Source organism: Panulirus ornatus, chromosome 8, assembly GCF_036320965.1.
Source record: "Panulirus ornatus isolate Po-2019 chromosome 8, ASM3632096v1, whole genome shotgun sequence".
Lineage (NCBI taxonomy): Eukaryota > Metazoa > Arthropoda > Malacostraca > Decapoda > Palinuridae > Panulirus > Panulirus ornatus.
The window spans coordinates 14516194-14536140 of record NC_092231.1 but is presented as its reverse complement, the minus strand read 5'-3'; the positions used below and the strand labels follow the sequence as shown (position 1 = coordinate 14536140).

General features: G+C 41.8%; 1 protein-coding gene across 1 annotated transcript in view; it reads right to left on the bottom strand.

The window, feature by feature from the left end:
* Positions 1-19947, bottom strand: part of LOC139749841 (macrophage mannose receptor 1-like) — a 97324-nt gene that overhangs the window by 63838 nt on the left and 13539 nt on the right. The window contains exons 8-19 of the mRNA XM_071664153.1: positions 18033-18142; positions 16304-16507; positions 15703-15837; positions 15103-15216; positions 13115-13273; positions 11237-11341; positions 9389-9547; positions 7487-7669; positions 6054-6206; positions 3995-4069; positions 1579-1620; positions 211-366 (exon numbers count right to left, since the gene is read on the bottom strand). Of these exons, the coding sequence (XP_071520254.1) occupies positions 211-366; positions 1579-1620; positions 3995-4069; positions 6054-6206; positions 7487-7669; positions 9389-9547; positions 11237-11341; positions 13115-13273; positions 15103-15216; positions 15703-15837; positions 16304-16507; positions 18033-18142 (1595 nt within the window). The remainder of the gene's footprint in view (positions 1-210; positions 367-1578; positions 1621-3994; positions 4070-6053; positions 6207-7486; positions 7670-9388; positions 9548-11236; positions 11342-13114; positions 13274-15102; positions 15217-15702; positions 15838-16303; positions 16508-18032; positions 18143-19947) is intronic.

Sequence of the window (19947 nt, the reverse complement as noted above, 5' to 3'; positions counted from 1 at the left end):
CTACATGCATGCAAAGGGTGTAGAAATGTGTGAAGTGGGAAATCAATAAAAAATAATAATAATCATCACAACTGTCTAGTGTGGATGTAGCCAAGAGTATGGGGCATCATTAGTCGTAGGAGGTAGTAAGAGCCTTTTATTCCTCATAACACTTGTTACTTTTCATCCTAGAAAGAAAAAACAACAACTATAAATCATCAAATAAGTTACCATACAAGAAGGTCTGTTCATCCTCGCTGGTGACGGAGGCCAGCTCGCTGCCGATATTGTCCTGACACCAGTCGTTGGCAGAATCCCAGGTGGCCTTGTCGTTAGAGAAGTAGTAGCAATGGTTGTTGTAGTAGGACCATCCCTGGGGACACCTCACTGTGGTGGATACCGTGTGGTTAAAGGCTGTCACTATAACACCTAGAGGTGTACCATTTAAACGCATTGTCACTTACAAGACTTTATAATAACTGGTGGGTCACACAACATACACATGATACGTCACTCACAAGATTTTATAATAACTGGTGGGTCACACAACATACACATGATACCAGTTACAAGAATCTGTTGGTTATAAAGATATACAGTCAAACACTGACTGGCGGGTGGTACGACCTGCAGCTGATACCATTCACCAGACACTGACTGGTGCATCACACCACATGGAATTCATGTTAGTCACCTAACGCCGACTGACTGGTCATTAAACATAAACAGGCACGCAACATATACTCATTAGTGAGACGAATGATACACAGTTTACATCAGTCAGTAGCCACTGATCGTGCGATATAAAATCTAGTTTCATACCAGTCACCAAACATTGATTGCTGGGTCACACAACATACATATGGCATCAGTCACCAGACACTGACTGCTAGGTAACACAACATATGTAACCCCAAACAATGACTTGTAGAACAAACGATATACACTTCAATCCAGGTGTTCAATCCAGTTTAATGCAAATGTTCTACAGCTCAGGTTCAAGATACCTTTCCATTTAATAATACACTTGATTGTATTAATGGTATCAAAATGGTATCAAATGGTTTAATGGTATCAAAACTTTTTTCTTTTAATCACAGCAGTAGCAGGAGTGCAGTGAGTGTAACAAAGGGGTAGTTCTAGTTGATGCTATGATACACAGTGTAAGGCAGCTGTCACAGTAGATAGATAGTATAAATAGGGATGAAAACAATCATAGAGGATAAAGCAGTGGTAGGAGTGTTGGTAACAGTAGCAGTGTTGTTACGCCAGTGACGGTAATAAAGATGTCATGGACCCGGAACATCCCTACAGGAGCCAAGATCAGACGTCTTTAACACAAGCAGTAACAACAGTAGCGTCACCGGTTGAATTCATGTCATAAATAAGTAGTGTTAACAGTTGTATTACTCATAACAACCATGTTTGTTGTATTTAGTGGTGATAGTGTATGTTCTTACAACAGTTACATGTGCACTGATAATCACTTGACTACACTGACAGTGAGTGGTTGGTAATAATAATGGCATCTAAACACAAAGACATAACACTGATGACTCTAATGGTATGAAGATTTATAACAACACCATTGGAACTAACCTTCCGGTGGAGGCGGCAGAGCGGGACCAATGTAGTTCTTTCCTGGAAGAAAAAGAAAAAATTTCATTGTAAGAAACGATATCGATATTGACTGATAATGATGAAGACGTGTTTGAATACAACTGTACCATGTAAAACAGAAGTGTAGATTTCATTTCTAAATTATATCAGTAAAACAAATATTTTCATGTTCGTATAAACGGCAACAGGATTTTGACTTTGGGAAATGCAGTCATAAAGATGAGAACTTATACCAACACTCCAGATCGGTGAGTCCCACACTTGAAGCTGACATCATGCCAATCTTTCTCACTAGAACATCTTGGAAGAAAGATCGTAAGGGAGACAAACTCCATTTTGGTAAATGTTCAAAATGTCTTTTGGTACATAAAGAGTAAAATGTTTAGAAAGATACACTCGATTAACATTAGTCCTACGCTGGTATATGAGACAAGTCTTCCTTTGAGGAGAAATATCAAACCACTGGAAAGGGTATAATAGAATATATATATTTCTTTTTTCTTTCAAACTGTTCGCCATTTCCCGCATTAGCGAGGTAGCGTTAAGAACAGAGGACTGGGCCTTTGAGGGAATACCCTCACCTGGCCCAATTCTCTGTTCCTTCTTTTGGAAAATTAAAAAAAAAAAAAAAAAACGAGAGGGGAGGATTTCCAGCCCCCCGCTCCCTCCCCTTTTAGTCGCCTTTTACGACACGCAGGGAATACGTGGGAAGTATTCTTTGTCCCCTATCCCCAGGAATATATATATATATATATATATATATATATATATATATATATATATATATATATATATATATATCCCTGGGGATAGGGGATTAAGAATACTTCCCACGTATTCCCTACGTGTCGTAGAAGGCGACTAAAAGGGGAGGGAGCGGGGGGCTGGAAATCCTCCCCTCTCGTTTTTTTTTTTTAAATTTTCCAAAAGAAGGAACAGAGGGGGCCAGTTGAGGATATTCCAAAAAAGGCCCAGTCCTCTGTTCTTAGCGCTACCTCGCTAACGCGGGAAATGGCGAATAGTTTAAAAGAAGAAAAATATATATATATATATATATATATATATATATATATATATATATATATATATATATATATATATATATATATATATATATACCAGATTTGATTGGAATAACCTGCGAAGAGATTAGGGAACCCTATGATCTACCCACTTTAGAACGAAGAATCAGGGGAGACGTGATTACACATAAAAGCCTGAAATCGTGATTTTTTTTAGTCCAGAACAACAGCGCACAACTGGAAGTTAGGTTATAGAGGTGTACTCAGGACTGCAAGGAAGTATTGCTTGCTTCTGCAAAAGAATTTTTGTGGAAAAAGCTAAGCGAAGAGGAAGTCAATGTGAGAGTACCAATGGCGAATTCAAAACCAAAACGACAGAAATGCAAGGATAAGAAAGATGCTCCACTAGTGTAAACTTCCCGGCCTGTAGGCAAATATAAGTAAAAAAACAGTAAGCTTAATACACATCTACACACAAATGCACACATACATACACATGTGGTTAAACAGTCTCTCTCTCTCTCTCTCTCTCTCTCTCTCTCTCTCTCTCTCTCTCTCTCTCTCTCTCTCTCTCTCTCTCTTGCAGAAGAAAGTATAATGTCAACGCTACTATCAAAATGTCAATGAATAAAAATGTTTATAAGATGAGAGGCTGACAGAAGATACTCCGAAAAGTGAGGAAGCTTATTAAGGTTTTGAAGTTATGTATGGGTGAGGCAGGACGTAAAAAGAAATTTCATGCATCTAAGGCCAGTTCCTACGTCATTCCATAGACAGAATTTTTTGAGAGACAAGATGGCCACTAGACACGACGGACATGATACATGATATCAGGCCACTGGACATGATGACCACAAAACATAATGGCCACTAGACATGACGGCCACTAGACATGATGTCTACTAGACATGATGTCTACTAGACATGATGACTACTAGACATGACGGACACTATACATGATGGCCACAAATGACCACTAGATATAACGGAGACTAGAAATGATGGCCAATAAACAAGTTGGCCACTGATCAACTTAAAAGAATTATCATGTGCAGTCTCTCAGATGTGTACTAACTCACGTAGCCTCTGATAACACGTACTGGCTCCCATAGCCCCCGGAAACTGGCTCGCTCAGCGTGTACACCAAACTCCATCCTGACCACCACCACCTCGCCTTCGAAACTCTTCTCTGAACGCCAAGTGAACTACAGATCCACACAGCCTCATCGTTCCACCCTGCACTCTCCTGAACAACTATTCCCTGTTTCTTGTGTTACAAATGACCGTTATAATGACTGAATGTCCTCCCCTCAGCGATGATCTTACCTCGATCCTCATAAATGACTGGCCGGCATTAAGATCTGACAGCTTACCTTTCTTCTCGCAGATGAAGGCTCGGCGAAACTCACAGTCGATGTCATTCCACTTGCCACTGTTGGAGTACATCTCTGGAAAGTGAGAGATCAAGGTCGGTCAGTACTTTGTGTATTACAATGACTCAATCGACGCCATCCATTACCAGCCTCCGCAGTAGTACTATATATATATATATATATATATATATATATATATATATATATATATATGTGTGTGTGTGTGTGTGTGTGTGTGTGTGCGTGTGTGTGTGTGTGTGTGTGTGAGGTACTAAGAAAAAGACAAGAGATCCATACTTCTGCGGACTCTAGAAGCGTCACACATTTCCCGCACGGGACTATCCTTCCCTCCAGCAACTGTGCCAGTGCTGTGAAAACCAGCAATAAAGCTAACCTACCGACTTCGAATATAGCAGAAAAGATGCAAGTCCTAGACCCAAGGAAGTACCTACTAATGGCTCTGAATTTTACTGCGTCCCAGTTGACAGGGTTGACATTAGGGAGGGAAGATGTGCTTCGTCTCTGAGGATGACAGACACCATCATAAGCTCCATGACTGATACAGTTTACTCAAGACTGCCTCCATGGAATGCAGCTCAGCTGATTATATTCATAGATTCTTATTTCTTTTATGACAAAAATATGTAAGTTGGCATGTCTATAGGAGTCATTTCTTTTCTACTTCACCCTGCCCCTTTGTCCTGAATATGGTCTTACATTTGAAATTACAGTTGAAAACGATTTACGTCTATCAACTTCCTGCTTCATTTAATCTGCCTAATTTTGGTGTCACTAACTTTTCTACTAAGTCCATCAGTGTTGATTCGTCAACCTGAATGTTATCTCTAAAGGCTCTTTTTACGCCAAAAGACACTGACCCCTTATATTCTGTGCTTTTCAATCCTTGCATTTTCACAATAAATATCGCTGATTATTCTATCTCTAACAGTGCATACTCTTCTTTCTCTGCTCCACTGTTGCAATGTCCCTAGTCTCCTATTCACATTAGTTTTATGATCTGGTTCTGTTCGACAGTCCCAGAAACTGCTCCTCCTCCTCTTTCCCGCCCACTACTATTCATAAGCCTTGTGATCTGTGTTGTATGCAATTCCTTTTGCTGAGCGGTCTAGGACTTCCATTAACTGCCTTCTGACCTTTTTGTTTTATTCCTCAGTCATTGCACCCTCTTTCTTCTGATTATATTTCTGCTGAGCATCCTAAATTAAACTGACTGTGTTCATGCCCTTTGACTCCATTTTGCAATCCCTAATTTCCTCTCCCATTTGATGACACTTTTTATGTTATTTGATTTGAATTCTCAATTTCATTACCTCCTCTTCCTACTGCTTAAGGCTCTGATCCTGTTTCTCAACAATTTCCATTAATTTTTCATGTCTTAAGGTGTCAGTTGATTTATCCTTTATTTTTCTTCTTTTGATCTCGTTATAATTGACTGTTCACGTTACCTTTTCAGTTTGAATCCATTCTTTATCTTGAATCAGATTAAAAATCTAATGCCCAGCTTGGGCGAATGTTTAAAAACTGGGTTAATATAACTCGGACAAATTTGCCAGTCTACATTACTTTGTCCTGGCTTATAATCTACTTGCCTGGCTAATGCATTGCTAAAAGTCTCAAATTATCCCATGCCGTGTTTTAAGAATAATAGTCGGTTGTCTTATTTGTTCGAAAACAATTATTCAAAAAATTTAGTGTACTGAACTCATTTGGTGCCTCTACGTCGTCACGTTAAAGCATACGCGAAGGCTGCGCGCATCTGTGATTTTCTTTTTTTTTTTCAGATATGTTAAGCAACATATTTAGATGCAGTTGAGTGTCTTTGATAGTATTCCATGGATGTACAAAAATACATGTATGCATGTTTGTGGACGTTTACACATGCTTGCTTACACACCTAGGCTTGTTTATAGCCGTGCATTTTTCATATACGATTCTAATTTGTGAAATTTACCTAAATTTGTACAAGGGTGTGTTGGCCCCTACACGAATCCCGTGTGAGAATGTATATACCTGCTGGGTAACTGGGGAAGACACTCACCAACACACATCTCATAGTACGGGCTGTTGGGCTCGCCGTCGTTCCAGTTGAAGTACACGACTGGGGTGTCGTCCAGCCACCTGTTGCCGTCGTAGTCGTTCCTCATACCCAGCCAGAGCGACGCCTGGCTCAGGTGCTGCGATGATACCAGGTCTGCCACAAGATAAAGGAGCGTCACCTAAACGGTCTTACACCCACCCACAAACACACAATCATGACGCAAACTACTGTCACACACACACACACACACACACAGACGCAATAGTTACGTGAGACTCACTGACACAAACTACTATCACACCCTGAGGTACTCACATTCAGCCTACACGCATTCCATTTTTTATGGTACCTTCTTCATCACAGGACGGGTTTATGTGACGTCATTCTCTCCTAATGAAATACAATAAGGTTTGTACCAGGTCTGAATGCACTACTATCATCCATTATCCAGTTCCAGTGACACACACACACACACACACGTTCACACAAACACACACAGACAAGAGCCACCAGACGCCCTACAGACAGCTGTGCACCTCTGGCCAGCACGCTGTAAACTAATGGTTTGTTCTCTTCTATCAAGATGAGCTACACACCTGACCTGCTCACCTGCATGTGTCCACCATTTCACCTTCCTATTCAAAACTCAATCTTTATCATGTCCTCGGCAAGTTGATTAGTCGAGCCTGTCCATCTCTGTTCATCTGTCCACTTGTCTATAAATACCATACCATATTAATGGATGATGTAAGAAAGGTCAAAGTTGTGGCAAGAAATGAGTTTGGCTGACTCTAAATATTCAGATAATGATCGGTAAGAAGGATCTTTTTCATAAGACTGATAGAGGACAGACCAAATAACATGATTCTTGAAATACCTGTGGAGTTCGATACCACATCCGAGTAACACACACACACACACACACACACACACATATATATATATATATATATATATATATATATATATATATATATATATATATATATATATATATATATTTTTTTTTTTTTTTTGTTTTTTTGTTTTTTTCCATACTATTCGCCATCTCCCGCGTTAGCGAGGTAACATTAAGAACAGAGGACTGAGCCTTCAAGGGAAATCCTCACTTGGCCCCCTTCTCTGTTCCTTCTTTTGGAAAATCAAAAAACGAGAGGGGAGGATTTCCACCCCCCCCCCCCCCCTCCCCTTTCAGTCGCCGTCTATGACACGCAGGGAATACGTGGGAAGTATTCTTTCCCACCTATCCCTAGGGATAATATATATATATATATATATATATATATATATATATATATATATATATATATATATATATATATATATATATGAGGACGCTTGTCGTGGTTCATGCTTTACTACAGTCCACCGATTCATGACTTGTGAGCCGTAAATGGCCAGACCCCAAGAACTAAGATCCTAAAGTGACTCACCATAGATGTAAGTTTGCTCCTCAGACGAGTAGATGGAGACCAGTTCTGGCTGCGACTCTTCGCTGCTGTGGTGTAGTTCTCGGCAATGTAGGTGAGCGTCCTGGAAGCTCAGCTCCTCGACTACTAGGCGGTAGCACTCGCCAGTCAGAAAATTCTCCGTCCAGCCTATCCCACAGTTGCTGGCTGCGGGACATATAACATGAGAGTGAAGGGCTTGGAGAGGCAGAACAAAGTGCAGGTGAAGTGGGCATGACCTGCTGAAGGAGGCTCACTCAAGATGGATGTGCCACAGTGACACCTGTTACAGAGTACTCAGTAGCTGACACATGGACCCTGCTCCTCAACATCCAGTGATTCACTCTGATTTTTCGTTAATTTGCTATATTTTTCTTAATGTATCTCTGTCCCAAGTTGGGCCAATGTACCTTTTCAAACTAAAAGTGTTTTATTGGTTCCCTAGTAAGATAACATTCCATAAATAACTGAAGCTTTACGAAATCAGTATCATAATGGGCAAGATTTCTACCTGCGTTGCGATAAATACAAGCGTCATAAGGTAGGCTGTTAACCCACCAAGGTGAATGACAGAGAATCCTTGAGCTTCAGTGTCCATTACAATGCTGAAACTGTCACCAGGTTCCTTGAGGGTGTGTCTGCCAGTATAAACAGTTATTATTAAAGAACCCACAATGACTTGGTCTTCCTATTTCATGGCATTTTATGGTAACACACTATGGCTCTGAGCAAGACTCGACAGGAAAGTAATATATGGGGTACTGGATGGGTTACTAGGTGGGGCACAGGATGCATAATATTCATTCGGTGAGTTAAAGGGCAACGTAATTTGCAAATCTGACGAGGCTAACCTCATACCATACCGTCTTATCATTTTCATAATCATCGCAGAACATCTTACAACATTCTATCTATACACTAACAAAGACACAAGACCTTCCCACTCCCATGAGAATGGACACTGAGCTAGCCACCTAGTGTGGTAGCTCAGACAAAGGAAGATGTATTGCATCAGATCGATAAGAAGAGTATCGTTGCCCAGGTAGATATAAGGCAGATGAGGCATCCCAGGTGAGATAGGAGGCAGGTGCACCAACCCAGACAGATAAACAGCAGTCTAGGTCGACCAGGTAGTGAAGAGGCAAATTAAGGTAGAACAGTTATGTAAGAGGCAGGTGTGGCAAATCAGGTAGATAAAGGAAAATGTAACCTAACTAGCTATGAGGCGGGAGTGGCTGCTTAGGTAGGCAAATAACAAGGTGTAAGCACAAGCAGATAAGATGCAGGTATGATTCCCTGTTGTCCGGGTAGATAAAAGGCAGGTGTGGTTGGCAACAGGGTGTACAAAGGAACCATCCAGAGTACTATGATCATCCCGACTTGAAGAATTTTAACGTGATGCATCTTTGTCTGTCAACGGAGCTCTCGAAATTAAAAAGGTAGGGAAGAGGAAGATGTGGTAGCCAAGGGAGATGAGAGGCAGGTGTGGCAGTCAAGGTAGATGAGAGGCAGGTGTGACAGTCAACGCAGATAAGAGGCAGGTAAGAGGAAGATGTGGTAGGGAAGAGGAAGATGTGGTAGCCAAGGGAGATGAGAGGCAGGTGTGGCAGTCAAGGTAGATGAGAGGCAGGTGTGACAGTTAACGTAGGTAAGAGGCAGGTAAGGTTGCCTAGACATGTAAGCATTAATAAGGTATCCGCACAGTTCATCTAATGACTCTGTTAATATTACCTTCGACAATAAAGCTATACGTGTCTCATCCATCCGTGTTCTTAATAAACAGTATATCGCTTTTACTATTCTGTTCATTATCAAGGAATATAAATATGACTATCGAGGGTAACTTTCCTAACTCGTCTCTACAAGTGCAGGAGGTGAGGCACTCACTGTCGGGTGGAGCAGTGGTGGTTGTCGGCGGCTCGATGGGCGTTGTGGATTCCTTCATTTTGCACCCGTAGGTCAACGTCTTGTCACAAGGTAAGTCGTTCCACTTGCCTGAATCCATATATATCTCGGCGCAGTTCTCGTCACCACCGGAGGGCTCTCCTAAATCAGAAAAGGAAAAAAAAATCGTATCAAAACGTCAATTAGTATCACATTAGAGATGGATGCGCGACGCATCACCGAAACCAAACGTTGCAATTTGAGTAATGAGTCTGACTAAGAAATGTAAGTCGTGGTATGTTACTAATCAAGGAAATATACAAACGCAGAGAGATGTGCGGGAGAAATGCCGAAAAGTACACGAAGAAAAGTTACGGAAGACTAAAAACAATAACCATGGAAATTGCAACGCACTTATGATTCAGCCTAGTTACATCTTATTGTTCCTGCCTGCTGGCATCTGTCTACCTATGTATACCGTAAACCACTTGAACGGTGGTACAATCATACATGACACGATACTACTGATATCTGTACAATCATACTTCATATGCTGCTATTGATAACTGACTGATTAAAAACAGACGTGCATTTGACAGTCACACACACGACTTTTCTTGTGCTCTTAGATGCATACAAACAAGTATATTGTTTTATCATTTATCTGTTAATGGTAAGAACAGGACGCCTCCTTTGGGAGACGAAACGTCTAGACTCCCACCCACACGTCAAAACAACTGATGCAATAGTTGAAAATCAGAGGTAAGGTAAGAGAGACGGTGTATACGGAGGGACTTCAAAAGCAATTATACATTTCCATGACAAACGCACAATTTTCTTGAACTACTTGTATACTTCCTAGCAATTTCATCCCTAAACTTATTTGCATCGTTAGTTTGTTTATTCATTTTTTGTTTTGCTTATCCAACCGTTCTGGATGTATACAGAACTCATGATAATGGTTATGTAATCGGCACGTGATTTCAGTATACATTTGCGTGTCAAGCAATAAAACGGCGTTTTATCATGACGTGTGTGGCTTTATTAGTCTGAACTACCTTTCTAGATAAGATAGCTTAAAAGCGTTGGTGTACTGCCTTTCTACCTACAAGATACAGGTAATCTATATGTGAACTGTGGTGAGAGACCTACACATCACAGGGAAAAAAAAAAAAAAAAAAGACTATCTGGTAATCTTGTACCGTTTTGTTATACTGCCTGTGTATGAAGTTACTGAGGTTTTGGTCCCGAGCTGCATGAGTAAGATGATGGCGATGATGACGAATGATGTTTTTCTGACTTGTTTATTTCTCGATCTGAATTCGGACTTTCACAGTTGTATTTAGTGTTACGCCACGGGACGTGTGTTCCCGTCATCTTCATATAAATAGTGCTTCCGCTTCTGTACTCTCTCTCTCATTCCTTATTTGAAATTATTCTTAGTAAAAAGAGAGCTTTGATCTTCCTTGCACTGCATTAGCCTCCTCAGCGACAGTCCTTCCCAAACGGATCAAAACTTTAATGTGAACCTGCTATACAGTATAGCCCTTTGGCAACACTGTCTTGAAAACAGGCAGTAAGAGGGTAGTAATACTGTTGATGCATAACTAACGTTGGAGAAGAGTGCCAGTATTTTACATAATCATCGTCTCTGCATGTGAATCACCACCCCTGACAGTCGTTTCAAAGCGCGATCAGCAAGGTATGCCAAGTTTCTCCACATCTCCTTACCTAAACCAGTGTTCCTGTCTGTTCAGGTCAACAGGATACTCTACGACAGCTCAACCAGTCTGGGTGCTAGTTTTCTACCTGTGTTCCAGTTTGTGATACGTTGTATTGCTGCCGTCTTACCTGTGTTCCAGTTTGTGATACGTGTGCTGCTTTGGTCGCTCCAGGTCCAGACGTTGCTCTCAGTGCGGTCGTTGTAGCCAATCCATCCGCCCGCCGTCATGTGATCTGTTGCATGATGATGAAGATATGTGATAGGCTGTGGCACGGACAAGGACACAACGTCTACAATGACGAGTGGGAGGGATTACAACTTACGGATGACCTGGCAAGACAGTAGTGACGTTGATCTGAACATCACGAACGTCAGTGATAATATAACAGTAGCCCGTCTAGGAGACTTAACCCTTTTTCTAATCATTTCACTCACGTAGTCCAGTTTTGCCTACGGACATTGCTATTGCTCGACACCACCTGGCTCAGTGTTTCTTTAACTGTGAGGTAACCGTACAACCATTAACCCCTGGGGGTGGTGGTGAGAAGGTTGCAAGATATTCACGTGAATTTCAACTCTCTGGATACAGCGTGATTAAGGGGAGGGAAGGTGTGCAATTTGTCACCAGGACGGCGGATTTTAGAACATACACACGCAAAAAAAAAAAAAAAAAAAAAAAAATCAAGTTACACTGACAAATTATTGCGAGAAAATAGCAATAACCTCACCTGGCCTTGGAGAGTATGACCAGGATTTGTCAAACAGGGTGACCGAGAAGAGCGATCATTAGCATGTTCATATATTTACCATTTAATCTAACTGTCGTTATACACAAGTGTTTCTAAAATTCCTAAGTCACTTTAATACGCTGGAGAGGATAGGTGGCGATGGATGAATCAGTCATATTTAGCGGAGGGAGTTGGGTGGAAATTTAGCAACCACAAGGCCTAGTGTAATCTTGTCCAACAGTAAAGTTAAAAAAGAGCAGATGAGCGGATGTGAGACACAGTTTGCTGCAACATGAGGAAGTGGCCGTACACTACGTGACGGGACACACACACCTCCAGGATTCAATAGTACGCTGCAGACTAGTCACTGCTTGTGTTGTGCTGCACCTGGCAAGGCAAACGTGTAAGGCCTCATGGTGACAAAAAATAAAAGGTATAAAAAGCTCTATTGATGCGATTCACTGTGCGTGGACAGCACTGTTCACTGCTACACCGCCAGATAGTACAGACAGCCCCGTTCACTGCCACACCGTCAGATAGTATAGACAGCCCCGTTCACTGCCACACCGTCAGGTAGTGTAGACAGCCCCGTTCACTGCCACACCGTCAGGTAGTGTAGACAGTACATTTCAGTGATACACCGTCAGGTACTGTGGACAGCACCGTTCACTGCCACACCGTATATTAAGGCTAAACAGAAATGATCAGTGAATTTCAACAACTTTCACTTCATTTATAAAATGTAATGATAACAGAAAACACTCCATTTAAAAAATCAATAATATTATCTTACGCAAAGAAACCCTTAACTCGACCACTACTCATGCTTTACCCCTTAACTCTATTCCTAACCATGCTCTTCCCTTAACTCGACCACTACCCATGTTTTACCCCTTAACTCTATTCCTAACCATGCTCTTCCCTTAACTCGACCACTACCCATGTTTTACCCCTTAACTCTATTCCTAACCATGCTCTTCCCTTAACTCGACCGCTACCCATGTTTTACCCCTTAACTCTATTCCTAACCATGCTCTTCCCTTAACTCTACTATCATCCGTGCTCTCCCCTTAACTCTTCCGCTAACCATGCTCCACCCCTCACTCTACTGCTGAGCATGTTCTACTTTTTAATCTTCCCGCTAACCACGTTTTACGTAACCCTTATCATCTCTGCTAACCATGCCCTTCAGCATAATCTATACGGTCTCTATGAACATGAGTATCAAGTCGATTCTCCTCTATGAAATAAAAGAAAAAAAGGAACAAAGGTTCCTACTGTGTACGAAGTCCTGCTCGGCCCAGGTGGTGATGGAGATGAGGTCGGCGCTCTGCTCCCTACATAGCTTGCGGGCGTTCGTCCATGTTGTCTCCACGGAGACGAAATTGTAGCAGAAGGAGCCGTGGGTGTACCAGCCCGTAGGACAAAACCGCTCACCTGGACACACAACACAGGAGATGGTATCACACAGTGTTGACCGCAGGGGAAAATGGTCAGTCATAAGTATGAAGGTATCATGGCTGATCTATATACCCATTTCATCGACCAACCCCTTGGGGTGGATGAACAGCTGGACTGACTGTGGACCGACTGCCGCAACCAAGATTCCTCATGCGCTCGACCCTGGGCGGCCCGTGAATGCGTCACAGTCAAGAACGGTAACCGTTACACCACGGGAGTCCTTATTTACTGTACTGTTCATCCTCCTCACTCGGGGCTTGTTGATGACTGCGTACTTGATATGTGCTGGGTTGTGTGTGTGTGTGTGTGTGTGTGTGTGTGTGTGTATGTGTGTGTGTGTGTGTGTAAACATGAGGTGAGGGTATGGTACATATACATGAGCTTCGGAAGCGTTGTCATTATCTTTGTAATTCACCAATCTAAAGTGCCCGGGTTCGAATCCTGGACAGGGCGGCCGACACGCAGTCAACTCAGCTATTCATATTCTCACCTTTAGGGTTGGTCGATGAACGGATACCTGGCGTAAGCTGGAGCATGTATGCGAGTGTATATATACAGTGAAGATATGGGACATGAACAAGACTGAGAAACGGGACGATACGCAGGTTAAAAATTCTCCTCAAATCACAAGAATAATAACAGCACACACACACACACACACACACACACACACACACACATACACTTGATTTATACAATGAACATGACACTCATGAAGTTCCTCTATATGGCCTCAAACAGTGTGTAGAAACACGTGACAGCTGTTAAAAAGGATAAAAAAAGAAATCGTTGGGAGAAGATGTACAGCCAAGAAAAAAGATTTTAATTTCAAGAAGAACCGAAAAATCATGCTGAACTACAGACCAGTACCTGATGAGCGCGCACTGTAAAGCGGTAAAGGTGGTAATCAGAGAGCACATGATGATTACTTGCAAAGGAGAGGCAACATTGCCACGTGTTTAGAGAATCTACTGGACTTCCATAACAGAGTGAGCTTTGTTCTAGGGAACAGAGAAGGTCAACCAATAGAAGAGGGGATGGAGGTCAACCAATACAAGAGGGGATGGAGGTCAACCAATACAAGAGACGAAGGTCAACCAATTTTAGGGGGGAGGTTGAGGGCAGTCAATCAAGTGGAAGGTAGAATGAAGGTGATGAAGCAAATGGAGAGTAAGATAGCGGTTGTCAACTATCCAGAAGGTAGGATAAGGGTGGTCAACAACCAAGAGAGCAAGCAGGACCTTAAGGTCACAAGCGGATCATTATATATTCTAGATACGTCCAACTGTTTTCATCAAACGACAAATTCAAGCGAAGGCCACTAAGACAAACCTCGACTCTTAGCAAAGAACGTGGCTACAAGAACAGCTCTAAATATCCAGACGACTCGAAAAGATATGTTACTACAACAGTCGGCCGACAACACAAGATATATCACTACAACAGTCGGTCAAGAGGAAAAATTACATTAAAACAACTGTCATCAAACGAATAAAGATGGATCACTGCAACAGTCAGTTGGCAAGAAAAATACATCCATACGACAGTCGGACGACAGAAATAAAGACCAGTACAACAACTGCCTGACAGCAAAATAGCGGGCACTGTGATCGTGTTCCCACAACGCTGAGTCAACAAAAGAGAATCTAGATCCCAGAAGTGAAGAAGCCTCAGTGTAAATCAGGAAAGCCACGAACGATACATGATTTCCGGAAGGGTGTGACCAACACTACGACATCAGTCTATGGGGAACACTACCAGAACGATCACAAAAGTTGAGGGTTGATGGCAGGGGATGTACTCACCGGAGGGAGGTATGAGGTTGACTGGCTGGCCAGCAGGAACTTCACAGGCGTAGTGGCGAGGAAGGAAGCAGTCGGTTGGCACCCAGGAGGACATGGGCGTCGTGTTCGGCGACTCTGTTCACAAACAACACGACTTACTACTCTCGTTCTCTCGAACGTAAGTCTTACACAAAACTATTTCATAACAGTTAACCAAGATCTCTTAAGGCCAGACAAGTTCCCTAACGAAACATAAGAACTACGTTTAAAAATGACGTCTAAAATGAGTTCCCAACTACTGTAGGTAAAGAAAAGAGATCCTATGTTTTTACTTGAAAATGATCAAAAAGCTTTTAGAGATGATCAACTTTATGTTTTTCTTTCGTGTGTTCAGGTTCTTGAGAATATCCAACCCGAATCATCATTCTCTTACTTAAATATCTTATAACTCGATACGTTCACTCTTTGCCTCGTGTCTTGCTCTGGGGATCAATCTCATCGCGTTGTCTGACTCCTTTACTCAGTCGTGACACACACATACAATCTCTCTCTCTCTCTCTCTCTCTCTCTCTCTCTCTCTCTCTCTCTCTCTCTCTCTCTCTCTCTCTCTCTCTCTCTCACCTATAATTTCTAGGAAGGCACACTGACGATCAGCTTTGTCGAGAGCCTGGTCATAATTTTCATTTGACATGAAGGTGAAGTTCTTACTGGCCATGGTTGACCCGTCCATCCAGAAGAAATCCACTGAAGGGGAACCTGTGACGAGGAGAGACGCAGCTGCAACACTAGAGACAGTACAAGAAGGAAATATGGGAGATATGTCCCAAGAAAAACATGTGCTGTGAGACCATGTGTCACAGGTTATCTCAACCCATGTTTGCCCCAGCACAGTCAGGAGGATGTTTACCACGTCATGTAAGGGCCATTATAAAGCATTATAAAGGCATGATACTGGCTCTCCTGACTGGTCTGTGAGAGCCATTTTAAAGGCATGACACTGGCTTTACTGACTGGGGGTGGAAGTGCCATTATAAAGGCATGACACTAGTTCTGACTGGGGGTGCAAGTGCCATCATAAAGGCCTGACTCACCTGAACTGAAAATAACTTACAACTGATCTCGAACCTGACACTGGTTTAAGTTTTTGTTCACACATTAACTAAGGAAAAATTAGTAAATCCTGACATTGCTGCAAAATCTAAAAACCACATGAGCTACTCACTGTAGAGACCAATCCACAGTTGGTCTGTTTCCGGCATGTGGTTCCGGAAGAACTTGTCTTCTCCTTTGGTGTTCAGGACGACCAGCGATGCTCCGACTGCTTGGCAGGTGGCGTTGGCGTCGTCCCACACCAACATGTCCTCCAGCTCCGTGTTGAAGTAGTAGCAAGAGTCCTCGTACACCTCCCATCCGGGAAGACAACCTCCTGCAGGGAAGAGCAATGTCTGGTGATGCAGGTCCTCTGTAACCTGTCACCCCAGGTGTCCTGCCTCTCTCACACCTTGGTTACTGCCCCTCATACTTACAAAAGAGTATTTCATTCCCTGTTACTGACGGCAGTACAGACTTAGAGCTGCATGCGCGTTATAAAAGGCGTCCAATATGAGCCGACCAAGGGGTTGGCACTTTACTTCAGGGAAATAAAAGTAAACTATTGGTTATAAATAAGTGTCACGCATAAAGAAAACGTTAAAGATACAGAAAAGTTATTTGAGCGATGGCGAAAATCCTTCGGAGTGGATAGGTTTCTGATTAAAGGGAATTTAGCGGCAATTCCGACCCATGTGAAAATCATATGGATTAAAAAAGTAGCAGACCCTAAAGAACAGATGTATTAGCAGGGATCTTTGACACAATGAAACTACATCCTAAATAAAACATTTAAACAAATATAATGTCATCCTAGAACGGCATTTTCCACTAGATTCTGTGCTACACCAGGAGTTAAACACGAGTTTTCGTTACACCAGGTCACAGATAGCAATGAATACACCACAGCATGAAGGTCAACATATCGCAGGAATTGCGTCTTGGCATTTTCATACACTTCGGTAATTTTGAAAGAGCATTCTAAACGTTCAATGTTCCTTTCCGCTTTGTCAGGTGTATGATCTAGTACAAAAATGATCAGTGAGTTCTGTCTATTTACCTCTTGTTTTACTAGTCTTTCTAATTTTGGTGCCGTCTACTTTTCAGCCAGATACTTTAATGTTGATATGTCGACCTCCATACCATAAATTTTCTTGATTGATCCATCCCTGACACTGCATGTTATTTTTCCTATATTTTTGATCGATTTCCCTGTGTACCTTAGCTTAGTTTGAATGACCCTAGATCTGTTCCACTGCATGTCTTCATACTCTGACTCTTCAACAGCCCCAGAAATAGTTTCAGAGTTTCCTCCCTTCCCACTGTTATTAATGGTTCTACACTTTGTGAGGAGAGGTGCCCATAAGAAGGATGGGCGTCTTGGAAGAGAACTGTCACCCGGTTTTGAAACTAATCGGACCGGTGGCAGGAAAATGGAGCTAAACATTTGCACTGTCCGTCTGCGGATGGAAAAATGTTTGTTGGATTTACCGGCTATCAAGTAGTTAAAGTTCGTACGTATAATATTCTAGAAAGGAAAAAAAATCCTAAAGGAGAGAAGAGCTCACACAGTATGTGTGAAACGTAGAGCCTGTTTTGTGGAGCGTGCCCTAACAAACATATGCACACCGTACGACACTCTCACCCAGGCCAAAGGCAGCAAACTGTTGTTGGCCAGCCGACGGATAGTTATAGATAAATCTTATCCTGTTCCACAAACACATCCTTTTTTTTTTTTTTTATAAGGAAACTCAAAGAGAACGTCAACCTTGACACAATCCCTGATAGCTGTAAATCAGGCATTACGGATTTCTAGTTAATGTTGTTTCAGTGAAATTCTAACCTGTATGTCAGACCTTTACCTTGCTCTTTTTTGCACATGTAGTGAAACTCCTCGGTGACCTTCTCCACCATCCACACTCCGCTGGTGACGTCGTTGTCAACAACAGCAGCACCGTACCCGTGCAGCGACCTGCCAGGGGAATGAAACACCAAAAGTTGAATCTACACAGCAGCAGAGCTCCTACTTATCTGGCTACACTAACAAAGCTCCTGCTCATCTGGCTGCACCAGCAGACTCCCCTGCTACATAAGCAGAGCTTCTATTTGTCTGGCTATACCAGCAGACATCTTGATCATCTATTTTAAGAAACTGTACGAGGAGACCGTAACTTGTGCCCAACACCGTCGGTAAAAATGTCTAGGTTTTGATCTAAGAACTAGTCTGAGGTTTGCCCTCACAAAAACGTAAAGCTTTTCTTCCATCAATATACAGCCTGTTAAGTATACGTCCCATCACACAGGACTGGCTCATACATAGCCTCCGGCCATAATGACAGGGGTACTGAATACTTGCGTGTACTACGCATAATCAAAACCATAACAACACCCATTCAAAGCAATATTCATCCATGATAACACTCATCGGTCCGAAGTATATTATCACATGCTCATGCTAACTTCTATCCATACTGATCATCATTTGAAATTCATCTCTGCTAATCAGTCATACGAACTCTTCCAAACCTACGCTTTACCGGAATAACTCTTCTATCTTGATGCTCATATCAACAACGCTTGTCTACCACTCATGATTACAAACACAACCATACTTTATAACAATCATGCACTGTAACTCATCCAAATCAAAACTCAGCAAAATTATTTCATTTGCATTTTTTCAGTCATCCATATGAAACATCCCAACTGACAGCCATTCAAACTACACTTACAGCTACACTTACACTCACTTATATTGACATCCAACCACATTAAGTACCCTCTAAACTAACGTTCATGTTAACAAGTATCCACAATGACCTCTTGAACCATATCTTCCCATCCACCATGGTGTTTCTGGACTCTTTTACAAATATCATTTCGGCCAATGTTCCCTTGTGTTTTTCAGTTTCCTCTAAAGCATAATGTCTTGTCGCGTGGCAAGTTAATGGCTACTATTTCTCTTAGTTCTGTGTGGAGACCAGCTAAGCGAGGGTTGACCGTAATGATACTTCCTTTCCCCAAACAGCAAAGCTGTCGAAGTCTTTTACTTCTTCCGTCTTTCCCTGTCTTGTTTCCATTTCAAATTAGAGTCAGGAAAACAGAAGCTATATCAAATCAGTTTCTTAAGTTTTCTTTTTCTCGTACTCTTCATTTTTCCATTCCATTTGAGACGGTCATGACGGACACATGTTTTCACCCGTGTTATGGCTATTACAGCAACACATTCAGCCTTATAGCCACCCAGAAAAATGAAAATTAATCTATAGTAAAACTCGTCTGTAGTGACATAACTACACCGCCACTCGTCCATATCAAAACTTACATAAACACTTATCTGTACTATCATCCATTCATACCCATAATCATCTCTGATAATAACGATCCATATCAACATCTGGGTATATTTACCTGTAAACAACCATTTAAATAAGCAACAAAAAAAAATGATCTGATCCATGCAGACAGTCATCCATAGCAACTTTCACCTATATTAACATCCATACCAACATTTCTTCATAATCATTCATGATAAAACATATATATTCATCCAACTAACATTCATCAGTACTGTTACATGCATACAATTTAAAATCATCCATATCGCAAAAAAGAGAAGAGGTAAGAAAGACTACAAAGATGTGCATCTCTGGTATAGACTTACACATCTCTACAGTCTTTTTTATCTCATTTTCACGCCTTTTCTTGCTAGATTTTCCGCCAAAACTATTAAGCTATTATTTTTTTCTTAGTTATTATCTTTTGTCTTTTCTCAGT